The sequence below is a fragment of the Mugil cephalus genome, chromosome 14, assembly GCF_022458985.1.
Source record: "Mugil cephalus isolate CIBA_MC_2020 chromosome 14, CIBA_Mcephalus_1.1, whole genome shotgun sequence".
Classification (NCBI taxonomy): domain Eukaryota; kingdom Metazoa; phylum Chordata; class Actinopteri; order Mugiliformes; family Mugilidae; genus Mugil; species Mugil cephalus.
The window spans coordinates 14,070,473-14,086,370 of NC_061783.1; the positions used below are offsets into that span (position 1 = coordinate 14,070,473).

Here is a 15,898-nt window from a genome sequence, read left to right on the forward strand (position 1 = left end):
TCCCATTCCCAACTCTGGGCAGGACTTTATTATTGTGTGGTGTCTGACAGCTATTCTGTGATTGGTCTGAAATTGAAAGCTGGCGTAATTAATGCAGAAAAGTGGATTGTGCAGTGGATCATTTTGAGCATTTTGCTGGTGAGAAACTACAAGAACCTGTATGATACGTCTTTAAGGAATACAAAAACGCACAAATGGCCTTATGAGGACTTCCCAGTACTTCTGCACTTGGGTTTCTCATTAAGTATAAATGACCTGACAAAAATGAACCTTGACCAATTTCTCTGTTCTTACAGGGCATGTAACAGCTTTCAGACAGTAACCTGGATCTGCTTCCATCATAGAGTCCTCATTCCAAGATGGCCTCCAGTTGTTTCCACGTATGCCCTTTGCACACACAAATGGCCTCAACCAATCATCTGTGGACAACCTTTTATTGTTTTATTGCGTCTTTACCAATCTTTACATGTGCATGTCCAGACGTTGTAGCTTATATTTTTGCATTTGTTGCATTTCTGGCTGGATGGGCATTAACTGAGTGAATTCAGAGGGGGGCGCGACAGCTGAGTGAAAATGTGACTTTCGGTGTCTGACTGAAAACCATGTGTGACATGCCGGCTGACTAGTCACGGCCTTTCACTTGTTCTACTTATAAATAATTGCACAGCGAGAATACTTTCCTTGAGTAAAAGTATGACCTCGAAAATGAACACGGCGCCCTATTTAAAGGGTAAATTCACTGTAAAATTGTGTTCTCATATATTATTCCTGTGGACATTCAGTTAATTTGGCAATGTGTTCCACTGGTTTCTAGCTCTGAGCGAGAGGTGATGGAAAAAAAAAAGTTTTTAGAGGTTATATAAAATCTTGAAAGATTCACTTGTTCTGTTAAACTGATGAATTATGTGTTTCAGGAGCATCGCTTAGTCCGTCTGCACAGATCTTAACATTCAAAGGAGCTGCTGTAACTCAACATAACACAAGTTGATTAACACAATGTTCAGAAGTTACATTGGAACTCGCAATATAAAGACTCATACAGTTATTATATATTGACTTCACTGACAACTGTGTCCAGCCTCTTGGTCTTGAGCAAAACTACACATATTTAGTGATTTAATATTTGTCTTTGTTAGGCATAAAAATACTTTTATTACTTTATTATCTTGGATTTTGGATCGTTGGTCAAATATAAAATAAATATTTAACTATTACCTGTCATATTATGGATGTATAAAAGCCAATATATTAAATAAACATTTACAAATCAGCTGCATAAAACCACATCACGAACAATTCAACAGAGCACCGTCGTTTTCTTCGAAAGGCAGACGCAGAACGTTATCCAACACTTCAAAGTGCAGATAGAGAAAATATACAGGCTGAATGCTTTATGATACCATCATCCCCGGGTGAGACACTCGCAAAGCTCGGGTAGAGTCCCCAAATGGCATGTTGTGAGGACAAGGATAATTAAATGCACTTACAGCGGCTCCCATGGCGAAAAACTCCATCAATTCAGATGTCATCTAGGACCCTATAGCGCATTTCAGAACACACTCACCATCTCTTATATGTATGTGTAAATGCATTTTGTTCCTGAGGTGAAAAGCATTTACTCTTTACTCAGAGATGTTGACAGAGCTCAACAATTGCTTGAGCGTCAATTAAACATGCTAATGGGCACTTAATGGCCGCGCTTTTATTTAGCTGGAGACTATGAAAGTGCAAAGAAACAACATCTGACTTATTGGCAAAATGATAGACATTTTTGAATATATTAAAACATACTCTTTTAAAACACTCAAAGTTATAATTATTTTCCATTCCTTCATTCCTTTAAATATATACATATAAAAAAAAGCCTGCTTGGGATATTGTGAATAAAAGAAGTATGTAAACAGAAATGATTTATCCTTGTAACAAGCACACTCTGTCCTAAGAAGAGATATTTGAATTGAAATGGTTAATGCTTTTAAATTAGGTTTATCAACATAAAGCCTATGGCATGTTTAAAGCTCTGTGCCGCTGTGAATCATTTTGAAGCATCAATTAAGCATTCAGCCGGACAATTAACTTAGTACATTTGGTTTAGCCATGCGGAGGAGCTGCAGGCTTTGCGTTACTAAGTACAGTAATTCATGAATAAAGGCTTTCCCACTAAAAACCATAAACACACACACACACACACACACGCATGCATGCGCACACGCATACACACACTTTCTCTAACAGCCATTTATGATTCGCGACATTAAAAATTCTTAATTTTAATCCTTAAATATTTAACAAACCACGTTGCTAAATGACTTGTTCCTCTAAACCCTCTCATCTCTCTCTGGTAGTTTATCTCACTCTCTTTTTTAATCACTTTTCTGGATCTCCTCACTCTTTCACCTCCTCTCCCTCTCTCCCTCTCTGTGTGTTATCCCTTGGTAATGGTTTTTGTATTTTGCTGCCGCGCGCCCCTTCTCTGAAGACTTGGACACAAATCATAAGGAGATCATTATTAATTCAGGACTTCATAATTTAGGCAGGAGGAGGAGGATTTTATGAGCTGAGTGGCTGACCTTATACACACAGAAACCCACCCAAACACACACACACACAAGCACACATTAGGAGAACAGTCTGTCCGGTTAGTTGGCACTACCTACAGCCAAAAGTGTCCCTCTGAGGTCTCATAGCAGCGTCTTATAAACTAAACTACCCCTGCCAAATCAGATTTGTTCATTTAGTCTGTCAAAGGCAAATTTGGAATTGTTTTCCTACAGTGTTTGCCACTAAACTCAGCTAACCCTGCCCAAGGGCTTCGCCATTACAGTTCATTCCCCTGTAGAGAAGTAGAAATTAGCCAACCATAGCAACATATGGTTTTTCCGGGCAGTGGTGGAATATCATTAAGTGGAACTGTTTATGATAAAGCGGGGTTGATAAACACTCCACAAACGCTAATTAAAGTGTAAATCTGGAGGGGGGCCCGAGAAGAGCGGACACAGCGCAACAAAGTGCGTGAAATGCAAAATAATACGGCGATTCCTGCGACACGCGCGGACACACTGGAAGTGGTTCCACAAGATATGAAGTCAATAGGAGATCATCAATCATTTAACAGCGTCGGTCGTGGGATTGGCGGCGTTGCAGTCAGAATATTGATCAGCCTCACTTCATACTGACAATGCTGACAAGCATTTCATGACATATAGTGAAGGGATGGTAACGTTTACAGTAAATAACAAACCACAAATATATCAGTTCTTTAAGTGGCTGGTTTTACATTGTTTTTGAAACAACCACGGCTAAAATGAGACAACATCAAAGAACAAATTGCTGTTTTGTGCGTTATATGACGAATCTTTTGAAACGCCCTGCGTTGTTAATCTGCAGTGTGTTATTTTAAGTCAAATTCTCCATTCTCCAGCCAGCCTGCCCACTCTGCTAATGTGCAACGGACTAATGGAGATGACTGGCAGCTGACAGGAAGTAGCCAATCAATCATAAGCTTGTTAAAAACTCCACTAATTAATCAACTAACTTATCACACTGACACCCCTCATTAACATGCTGATTAACCTTTTAAACTAAATAAGATCAATTAAACCAATTAAAAGGAATTCTCGAGGGGAGTGGTCAGGTTGTCAGTCAATCAATCAAGCCGTGTGTCTGAAGAGGAGACGAGGAGAGCGCGCGGATACGAAACAAGAGAGTGAGGAAGAACGGTGAGCCCGAGAAGAAGGATGGGAAAAAGAAGGCTTCACCAGATTCTGTCAGCTCACATCCCCGTGCTGTTTTTGGTGTATTAACTTTACTTGATGGCTAACACTGGTGGCATGCTGCGCGAGACATTCAATATCCAGGATGTCACCCGGTTCTGACAGAGCCACGCCGAAGTCCTCCCACACTGGTCATGCTTAAAAGCAGCGAGGAATCATCTGGGGTCAAATTATTAAACTCGTCATACCCGCAGATTGGAAAATTACGCTTAATTAATCTAATTAATGGTGTTGGCATAACTGGTCAATGCAGTAATGGATTCAAGTTAATAAAGACATTTTGTTTTTTGTTTTATATATATACATTTAGATGTTAAGTTAATAAAAACCACAGACAGATGGAATGAATTCATTTGTTCTTTACTTGCTCTAAATCATAGGTCTTCAACTGGAGGTCCATGACCCCCAGGAGGTCCGCGGAGGTACTGCAGGGGGTCGCAAAATCTTTAGTTGATTAGACCTGGGGTCTTCAATATTTTTCACACCAAGGACCCCCAACCTGCTGGAGAGATTAAGTAGGAACCCCATATATGTGTGTGTGTGTGTGTGTGTGTGTATTAATTTTTCCCCTCAAACACCTTACTGTTGCACATGTTTGAAACAATAAAAAAAAGACTATTTGTACCTGTATATGATTCAAGTAGCTTAATACTGAATTCAAAATGATGTATATTTATAAACAGTATTAGGACAAGTTTAATATAGAACACATATAGTAGGTAGGGGGTCTCTCCATCAGTTTGGGGGTCATCGGCCTGAAAAATGTTGAAGACCCCTGCTCTAAATCAAATATAAAATCAATGCAGCAACTGTATGTACAGTACACACAGATGGGTTTATGTAATTCATTACACTTTTAGTGGAGGGTTGGAACCATTTTAAATTACAAGCCATAAGACAATATTTCACTACCATTGGTTCTTGTCAATCTAAACGCCTGCTCACTTCCAAAGCCAGTTTCATCCTACATTTTCCTGTCAGGAAAATGCACAGTGACCATGACATGATATCATTTGAAAGCTGCACAGAGGCTGTCAAAAGCCCCCACAAAAATGAGCAAATGACCATGATTGCCGCTGAAAGACGAGTGTTTGTCAGAGCCTCTGAAAAATACATGAAACATACACCAGTGGGTATGGAAAACGGTGACAGAAAGACAAGGAGGGTAGGAAGCTGGGAACACGGGAATTAGCTCTGTGAAAGACGTTGCATCACTGAGTGGGTACGAGAGTGTCATTTCAGACCCATGCCGACTCCTCTGTGTGTTTTTGTGTTGTTAATGCTGACACGGATGTGTTCCTCTCCACAAACTCTCCCGGCAGCGCCCACATTTTTTTTCTTTTTCAGAACAGCACACGGCGCAAAAGCGCTGCTCCCGGGAGCTGGCATTTTGGATAGGTGGAGCACACCTTATTTTTTCTCGCCCGAGTGTGCTTGGTATTTTGGTGACTCGCTGTGAACCTGAGTGTGCTGAAATAAGAAGCGAGGCGCAGCGGGGAGTGTGTCAGTAATAATCAAGTGGCACAGTGCAATTTTGGTGTCAAGCATGACCAAGATTCAGGCTTGTGCTGCCTGCCCACCAAGACCGGCGCACTGGTGCATGGAGGACGCCACGCTGCACTGTTTCCATGAATTTACTTTACACTATTTACACTTTAGCGAAACAGAAACATATAAAATGATTAATTACACATCCGCAGGCTGAGTTTCCATCGCGCAGTGTTTGCGACATCGCTGCAGATGCACTATATGCCTCTAGCTAAGAAATTAACAAAATAATAAAAGAAGAAGAAAAGTGCATCTTGCACCGCTGATTACACCATGGGGGCGCGATTTACAGAAAAGGGGCTAACATTGTTAAGACTCATGCAATTAAGAGCAAGAGGCGATCAGAGACTAAAACTGAACGCTGGAGAGACGGAGGTATAAATAAAAATGCTATCTGTTCCAGCCTGTCTGTGCAGTTGTTCCACACGTTCAGCTCTCATTATTGCTGCTGGGAGACACGGACGCTGCCAAATGAATTTGAGAATGTTTTCCACCAGTTAGGGTTTGTGTCAAAGAAATCTAACTGTATGCCCATGAGCAGTTACCCGAGAGACAAAGAAAGACTAAAAGAGCCGGACAGAGGGAGGGGAAAGAGAGAAGGAGACGCAGAAAGATGAAGACAGTGGGAGAGGTTGTTGTAGAGAGGAGGCGATTGGAGTCAACAAGCGTAATTAAAAGGAGTTAGAGGGAGGGTTGATGGGAAGAAACTGTCAGACAGAAAAAAAAAAACAAAAAAAATGCAAAAAAGAAAAGAAAAAAGCAGAGCCTTGAAAAGAAGTGCTATCAAAAACAAAGAGATGTGTATATACTATACATACAGAGTCCTTTTTATCAGAATTCTATGCATATTTTAGGTTGGTGTGCGTACTTGTGTGCATCACGGCGGAGGCAGTCACACCTCTCCCATCTTACCTTGGTAATGTGCGCTGAAACCTCGGTAACGGTGGTTGGCATCAGTCACAAAATGCAGCCGCAGCCAATTCTTGTTGCTAACGATAGGAGAGGGGACGTTACTGCCTGACAACCTGACAGAAAGATAGAAAAGACGTGGTTAATTGAAAGAGAAGAAAAACACACATCTGCACACACAGAACCTAAGCCTTTACCTTCATTCTTCGCCTAACCACACAACGCAATAACACAGAGAATGGCATCTTGCCTGGCGTTAACCTGAATTGGGTCAGATATTGAAGGTGCTCCCTTATGAAAGACTCAGTGAAGGGTATTGAGAGGGTCTTCACCGAAGTGGGTCTGTTTTGCTTGACACCTTACTGGGGAGTCAGTATTCCTTGCAACGGTCCCACACACAAAGAATAAAACCAATTTGTGGCTGTGTACTAACGTAAAATGTTAAAGTTGACATTATATAGAATATGAGAGAAAACTTCTGAGTGCAATTTCTAGGTGTAGTAAAGGGGACGATGACACTATTTTGCTTTTACGGTCCTCAGTCTCTGTGTTATTAATATGGTGGCGACATACGTGGCTCTAGCTCATGTTTAAAACACGTGCGCCGGCTCTTTTGAAGATGGAAGTACAGGCAGACGTGCTTCACAGTATATGCAGTTAACCGTCGCCATGGCAGTTGGTCGCTAACGGATGTTCCAGGCTGCGGTAACCCAGGCAACCCTTGTGTATTTCCTAACAACAAAAAAATGTTCCTCAAATGAATGACAAACAGATCATTAAAATGCTGCTGGTGTAAAGACAGAGCGAGTTTATCTTGACGCTCCGTTTGAAAAGAAAATACAGCCACTTTGGAGCTACAGACCAAGGTTCAGGATGGCGGCCATGATGGATTTCCGGAAATACAGACGCTGAGGCCACAGTATCAGTGGCTCCCATTGGCCCCATCAGTGGGATGATTAGAATTATTTTTAATTTACCTACATTGCAACTAATATATTGTATGCACATATGCCAACTACCCAAATGACAGACTTCAGTGGATATTGTATATTGTGTACAGTATTATCTCTATACCGGTGCTTCGATGGCACAGCAGCAGCAGCAGATAGGGCCCAATTTGCAGCACTTTCATCAAGCGCCGAGGATAGGTTCCCTTAATTGGCCGAGAAGAAGAACAAAGCTCGTGTGGTTGGCAGAGTCAAGAGTGTGAGGTCACTGCTGGCAGGATTAGAGGAGGTGACTGCTTTGCATTTGACACATAAAACAGCCTTGTTCTCGCAAGACTTCAAACACAATCTGCCGGCAACAACCGCACTTCCATACATCGTTTCTTTGATGTATGGTGGTTTCATCTCGTAGTGTGTGGACCAACAGGTCCTGTTTTCCTCCCATTACATTTTCTTAGAGATATTTTTAGCAATATCACCCTCGTTGTTAAGTTACGAGACACATACACAATCGGTGTTAAAAGTGAAGCAGACTCTTATTTTCGGTCATTAATATCAACACGCACGCGGGCACATGCTCTCACACATATCAATAGCGGCATTGTAGTGTAGACACTGTCCTACAGCAGTAGCCTCTAATAACAGTGGTAAAAAAAAAAAAAAAAGTGGAGCACAGGAATGCTGAGCCGGCATTTTAGATTGGTGTGTGTGTGAGTGACTAGAGAGGGGGTCACCTTGTGCCCTAGATCAGTAGGATTCTCTGATGTCTGCTATTAGTCACACACACCCACACGCACACACACATATATACAAGATGCACAGCGGTTTCACACGCCCAGGTGTACATCGACTGCCAACACAACAAGACAAACACACAGCTGGGGATGTAGGTGAACAACATACACGAAGAGCTTGCTCTTAGTTGTACTGCATCATACACTCTGGGGAAAAGTACCATTGCACCGGCATTATATATGGTTAATTTGCTGGGGCTGAATCATTAATATTACTCAATAAATTAAGTTAATTAGTGGCACATGGGGAAAAAAATAGGCTGCAGAAAAAAGTATAATATCAAAGTTTATTATACAAATCTGTTTGTCTTAATCTATTAACAACAGTGCATTATCGTGTAAATATTTGTCTTCCCCTTATTAAATTGTATTCAGACAGACTGCTCGAATGGTATTTAAATTGATCACAATATCCCAAATCAATGGTAAATTAGTCCACTAACTGGACTGCACAGTAAATTCAATCCGTAGATTCACCTAGGACACGGGACATTTGAAATTTCAAATGTCAATACATGATGTAATCCATTTATTGGCAAGTTTCCTGAGATACCACATCAAAATAATAGGGTATTTATTCGCCTCTATTGTACACGAACACAGACCAAACTTCAGGATGGTGGTCACGATGGATTTCCGGAAATACCGACGCTGAGGCCACAGTATCAGTCGCTCACATTGGTCCCATCAATGGGATGATTAGAATTATTTTTAATTTACCTATATTGCACAAAACTAATATATTCTATGCAGATATGCCAACTACTCAAATGACAGACTTCAGCAAGGTGCATGCTAAATAATACTAACAATAACAAGCACTGAAACATGATCAACACTAGCTGCCAATGGAGCCATAGGAAACAGTAACAAGTTATCTCAGATAAATGAATGGTCGTTATCAGAATTTACTGTTCTATCTAAAAGCTTCAGGCATTTGAACATGCTGCACCATCAGGCACGAATCTGATTGGTTTATATGGAAGAAGATACTTAGCATCACTGCTTTACTTTAAGTAACTAAAATTTTAAATAGTGGCCTTAGCTAACCTGTGTCATTAGGGTGAGATCTTACTCATTGAGTCTAAATAAATTCCCTACTCTGTGTATAATTTAATAACCCTATGTATATCTAATGCACGTAAGCAGAAAGTATGGAGCTTTCTTGGATATGTTGTATAAGGACTGGAAGGTATGCATGCCAACTTCTCTGTGAGCCTGGGTGACATATGATTACCCACAAAAATCTTCTCTGCATATGTCTGACAAGATATTTACATGTCCTCTGGGAGAAGCAATAAAAAGACTGTAAATTGGCCCTGTACTAGAACACAATGTAGGGACAGAAGTAAAGAACATTTGCTCGGTGACAGTATTATAGATGAAGCTAGAATCAAGCTCTCTGCTGAAGTCATTTCCCACAAACTCTTTATTTTAACTTATTTCCATTCTCTTTTTTTAATTTCTTCACCTTACTTTTATGTGCCCTTTTACATGTTCACTCACTCTGTAATTCACCATTATTATTCCTGTTTACAGCCCCGTTTTTCTCTTCCTGCTATGACATTATTACCCGGAGTACGCCGTGAGCATATTCAGTCTGTTTTAATATTAAAACAGAAATTTAACCGTAAGTCTGTGCAGACAGTCCATGCGTGTGAAGTTAAAATATTTAACTATGTGCGCTGTAAGCACTTCACAAGTCCATGCTGCAAGATGAAGGTATAATTAGAAAAATCTCTCCTGGAGCAGCAGATGGAAATGTCACCAGTCTGCATCCCTATAATATCCGGGAGCGACTCATCCTAGCACTCTTTGTCTTATCAAGTACTTTTAAGAGGTGGTACTGCTTCTGCACAGGTCCTGAACATAGGATGAAGATGAAAAACGGCCGTGTGTGCTTACGAACTACTGCTGTGGATAATTAAAACCTACAATTAAGCTTGCAGCAGAAATCCTAATACTGAGCCAATAGCTCAGAAGCTAGCTGATCTTCCCTGTGTGGGCAATTTGTAATGCATTATTAAACCATTTATCTATTCTGATGACTTCTGTCTGTGACTGTTAAGTGTTCTCCCAAGATATGTGCTATAAAAGCACTTCAGAGCAGCCCTGAGGTATTATAGATCATCTTCAGATGGGCTCCAATGAACACTGTGGTCTAAGAGGGTGTCCTACTCTTTGATTTGACAGCGACAGAGGCGTCAAACACATCACGCAAAGCCAGGTTTGTGGTTAAGTGATCCTACCACTATGAAATGTCTAAAAGCGGAAGTGCAGGGAAAAAAAAGTTGTGTGAAGACTTCAGGAACCATGAACAAGGCTTTGGAGAGACAAGTATTAGGAAACAAAGAAAACTTTGCTCTGCTGACATTTCCCTCTTGCACAACGGTCTAGTTGGATGATACCTCTACTCCCAATGCAGTAGTTCCTCTATGCCAGGTTCAGACTACAGGGGTTTTAAAAGGCCAAACTATTTACCCGTCTCCTAACAGCAAGAAAGCTCTGGGTTTGAACCAGCCAAGACGACTTTGTGTGGAGTCTGCATATTTTCACAGTGACTGTGTCGGTTTTCTGCAGGCACCCTGGCTTAGTTCCAGAGTCCACCGAAATGTATGTAAAGTTAATTGGTGGCTCTAAATTGGCTGCAGGTGTAGGTGTGCGTGGCGAATGACTGGCAATTTGAGCAGAGAGTAAGCAGAGAGTAAGCTCCAGGCCCCCAGAGCCCTCTGGAAGATAATAGAATTTCCCATGCACAGGCTATAGGATTTAAAAATAATAAGGCGCCACACACTACAGTATAATACGGAGACAGACGGAGTAATGAACCACTTGGTGATCTCGAGTATTTATAGCGAAGCAGATGTCAAAAAAGAAAAAAAAAAAATTGTGGTGCAATGAATTGGAAATTTTGGTCGGACTTGAAAATGGCTGGAAGGATACGGGGCAAATGGGTTGTCTTGTCTTGTCTTCAGTAAGAACTGGAGGTGAGACTTTAATTTTCAGATTTAATATCTGTCATTAGTAAGCTAGCTAATTTTAGCCTGATGAGCTTAGCTAGATGTTTTCTGTTCTTGCTGCCTCTCTATTGTTCCTTTAAAAAAATAAAAAATATGCATAATCAAAAATCAGATCATATATATTAATAAAAAACTTGATAGGCAGCTCAGGGGGTTTAAGACTGGGCCTGTGGACCCCTCACATTACCAGATAATTTGGGGCTGAACATCAAGGTCGATGACAAGATTCTTCTTGTAATTGTTCAAAAGGGTGTTTGGGGGATAAATCAAGCCAAAGCTCCTGCAGTCTGAGTCTGGCTTTAGGGAGAAAATGTTTTATAATTGGTGCTTGAAACTTCACAGGACACTGTCAGCAATCAACCACCAACAATGGCTGTTCCTGTAGATTCTGAGAGTTCTCCAAGGCTACATCACTGCTATTGTTTTCTGAGAGTCATCAGTCTTGCCAGGTAAGGTATTGAATGAGGAGAGAAGCCTTGTGTTTCATGTCCAGCTACAACAATTCTAGGTTAAAAAAATAAATAAATACTGAAATAGAAATAGTGTGTGTATGTGTGTGTGTGCATGTCTGCAGGAGAGAGAATATCAAGTGGAGAGTTGCCAGAGGGAGCGAGAGAACATAATTGATTAAATACACTAGACCAAAAGAGCATCTCCCCCTCTCTCCATCTCTCTGTCTACCATCCTCCCATCCATCCTCTGTGCCTCTCAGAAAAATACAAACCAGCTTTGCAGCCGGCAGTATGGGAATGAAAGAGAAGGAGGAAATAAAGAGAGGAGTGGAAGGAGCGTCGAAGGAGGCGAAGATCGATGGAGGTGGAGACAGTAAGACACAGAGGTGGAGACAGTAAGACACAGAGGTGGAGACAGTAAGACACAGAGGTGGAGACAGTAAGACACAGAGAGGGAGAGAGAGGGAGGGAGGGAGAGAAAGAGAGACAGCATCGGAGGTAGGGAGGGGAGAGAGGATGACACACCGGGGCTGACAGAGGTACACTGCTTTGTTTGTTAGCTTGTTAATTATTCATCTTTAAGCAGAATGTAATCACAAAACACCAAAAGCAGTATAGCTGGAAAGCCGAGTTTAGTGTGAATAATTGATGAATAAAACATATAAAAACATTTAAATTAAAGAAAGTCATTTTCTGCTGAGTTGAACACATGACAGGACACATTATGTTATAATCAAATGGAGGGCTGTGTGCTTTTTGTTCATTCCCCAGAGCTTACTGGAAATAACAACAACTAAAAAAAGGGACCCGTATAAGTGTAGCACCGATAATAACTGAGTCAGAGGTTTGAACACGTGAAATACAACTTTTGCACGTTAACAGAATATTGGACTGTAAGTTTGGTTTTGAATTTGAGTTACCTGATACTAATGCAATTTGGATTCCATGCCGTCGCTTCGGTTCAGTTCACATGTAAGTGAACCGAAGCTTTTATTGTAACATTTATTTAATCTGGTCTAAATGCAATCAGGCAGCCGACGTCTAACGTTCCTGCGCGCTCTCATTCTTCCCCAGGTTGTTAAATTACTCACTGTGGACTTTCTGCTAAATGTGATTTTGATCTCATGTGACATCGTGTGCCGAAATGACAGACTCAGATGTACTGCGTGACCGGCAACTTGATCCCTGGCTTGTACATTGAGAGCTCCAACCCCTTATGAATGGACACACACATGTGATTTACACTAACCGACACAAACTTTTCGGTACTCACCCATGTGTGCGTCTGCCCGCGTGCACACATGTGAGAGTATTCATTAGATAGAAGGGGAATGCTACTTAATCAGGCAATCTGTCTTAATAGCCGCCTCTAATTAAGACAGGTGGGAACTGCCACACACATACACACACACGTACGGCGACGTTCACACAGAGGGAAAACGGGACTTTCACACACATGCACACGCGGAGAAATGAACGCACAAAGCCACACTGCTGGAGTGTTGGGCTGAATGTAGTCTTGGTGGAGCCATCATCAATCAGAGAGGTCCCCCACGTGTGTGCGTCACTGTGTTCCGTGTGCGCGACTGCTGCCGCGTAAGTTGTGTATTTATGAATCCGCGCGCGGCCCGATGCGTGTTCCTGCGTGTTCGTGCTTGCGTGAGCATGCCTGCTGTGTCACTCTCCATCAATCTCAAATGGGCAGAGAGTAATCAGTGTTCACAACAGGACCCTGCTCTGTCTCGCCCTCCCCTCCCTTTATCTCATCTAAATTTCTCTCCTCCTCCCTTGCCTCCCTCTTCACGGAGCAGCAAGGTGTTTTTAAACTGGCTTTCTCGCACGGAAAACGGATGACTGAAATAAAGTGTGCGGAGGTGGCGGCGGACTATACGGCGGGAAAGAAAAAGCACTTTGACATTAATATTTCATGCATTTAGAGATGAGGAATTTAACTTTGAGAAAAATCTGAGTTATGAAATCACTTGATCTACACTTCTGAGGAGGGGGTTCACAGTTTGTTTTCAGCCTCTTGACTGGTGCCGCATAAAGTCCTGATATTAACCTCATTTAACACCGCTTGGATGAAGTGGTCCCACTGATGAGCCAGGCCTCATTACCAGTTATCATTGCCTTATCTTCCTAATGCGTTTGCAGCTTGCAACCAGGTTCCGAAATGCTACAGAAAGCCTTCCCGGGCGTCTACATACTTATGGCAATTAAATATCTTCAAAGCACATCTGAATAAATATAGGAAGCCGCTCTTAAAATTAAATAAAGCACTCACCGTGACAGTCTGAAAAACATACCGTACGCATGGTGATAACGCTAAATTAAAGCTCTGACAGAGCTGCTTTTAGGAGGTGATCACAATCCTGCAGCTAAACAAATATCTAGATTTGATTAGAAGCAACTAAACAAAAGACTTCATTTTTTTCAGGCAGAAGCAGATGAGATTTGTTTATTTCAGAAAAGTAATTTTATATCATCTCCTGGGTTGTTTATGCTTGTAATGGCAGAGCAAGCAAAAACTAGGGAGACTCGTTCTTTTGGTTGGCATGCGCTAAAAGCATGATCTTCAGATTGCTAGAATGAGTGGCCGCTTGGCAAAAATCGAGGTACTGGGTGATGAAGCTCAGTTACAAATCACTCTTGCTCTCTCCAGGTTTTACGCTCCATCTCTTGTTCACTTCTTTCCGTCAGCTCAGTCCTCTCTAAACTTAGGTGGCGCCCTGCTTCACCTCAAACCGCATGCGCGTGCGAGAGGTTGTGTTTGTAAGTGTAAGTCCTTGTGCGTATAGAGTTGTGAGGGCCTGTTAGACTTTTGGACAATCAGGGTGAGGACATTTGGCCAATCCTCACTTTCTCACAAGGGCTGATTAACTGTGCGTGTGTGTGTGTGTGTCGTGCAGCTCAGCGCGGTAATCAGAGCAGAGAATGTGGAGAAAATGGGGACAGAGACTAGGAGATGGTGCTACTGCAATTTCGCACCATTATTAAACCATTACACACATAACCACATACTGAACCATGCAAAGACATAAGTACATGTTCGCGCACACGGCTCGGCTTTAGTTCAGGGGATGGCAGCGACAACATATTTACGCCAGTGGAATTAATTTGCTGTGGCTGCCTGGCAGAACTACATATTGTGCTCCAGTGGTGCTCAACCTTTAGCCCTCTTGGGTTTGGCTTAGCAACACCTGGAAAGGTTACTTGCTTTGGGGATAGTAAATATCCAATTTCCCTGCCTAGCAACAGTGACCTGTAAAAACACAGTCCCTGCAGCAACGACACATGTCCACTTTAATTAACGTCCGACAGCATCTAGTACCTTGTTTTAACTACGGCCTTTTGCTAAAAGCAGCACTTCGTGGTAGAAAACTAATATGTGATTTAACAAAGATATCTTTTCCGCTCATTTAAAGAAGGCAGGCGCATAATAGAAAAGTCGACCCAGGAGACTGTTCACCACATATTTCAAATTTCACTTGTAGAAACTGTCAAAATGTATTCCCCACTTTCATACCCAGAAAAAAGGAATCTGTTTTGTCATTTGTGCCAGTCATAGGTAATAGTTTGGATGTCAGTTAAAAATATAAACATCAAATTAACATAAGATAATTATAGCTTAGCTCTGTCATGGTGTTTGGTGTAGTAAAGTGCAAAAGTTGAAGATGCCTCAGGATGACCTATTTTGAGTTTTTTTTTTTTTTTAATCCCCCATGAATGTGTTTAACTTTGTTTGCATAAACACTATAATCTAATTATCATGCACTAATCTAATTATCAACCTTACTCTGATTCTAAGAGTAATTTGATTAAGCTGTTTACATGCATAGCAGGAGACAATTTATCTTAATATACCCATCTTGATGCAATCTTGCATAGTGTGCATTGACTCAATTAATTGTCATGTGCTTTCACCCCCCCATGATCAACTAGTAATCGCAGTAAACCGGCCTCATGAAATGCTAATTGTCGCCTTTTTCAGGAGCTCCTATGTAAGAACCCTGCAGCATGTCCAGATTGGAGACGTTAATGCCAGCAGGGAAAAAGACAGTAGCTCTACAAATTAACACTCCCATATATTGGGCGAGCTGAACAGACTGGAAGAACTCAGATGGACAGATTTAGCTAGCGTATGGTGTTTACATCTCTGAACAATCTCCCTGTAATGCGGTTAATTTCACAGTTCTCCACACATCTTAATCCTGCAGCGAGCACTTCTCCACCGTACATGTTCAGTGGAGGAAGCAGTGGATTAAGATGCAGGCTTGGCTTTAATTTAAATGCAGAACTCTCATGATTTACGAACATTTAGCTTCACGGACAGGTGGTGGGTGTCAGTTAAAGTTCCTCTGTGCGTGCATGAATCTGTCCTTCTCTGCCTTTCTCAACTGCTCTCAGTGGCTGTCTCTCTCTCTCTCTTTTTTTTTTGTCTACAACCTCTTCCCT

General features: G+C 41.6%; 1 protein-coding gene across 6 annotated transcripts in view; it reads right to left on the reverse strand.

The window, feature by feature from the left end:
• The window catches only part of csmd3b (CUB and Sushi multiple domains 3b), a 316,533-nt gene that overhangs the window by 127,479 nt on the left and 173,156 nt on the right, over positions 1-15,898 (reverse strand). For all 6 annotated transcript variants that reach the window (XM_047604800.1, XM_047604799.1, XM_047604798.1 and 3 more), the window contains exon 7: positions 6,234-6,346. In XM_047604800.1, the coding sequence (XP_047460756.1) occupies positions 6,234-6,346 (113 nt within the window). The remainder of the gene's footprint in view (positions 1-6,233; positions 6,347-15,898) is intronic.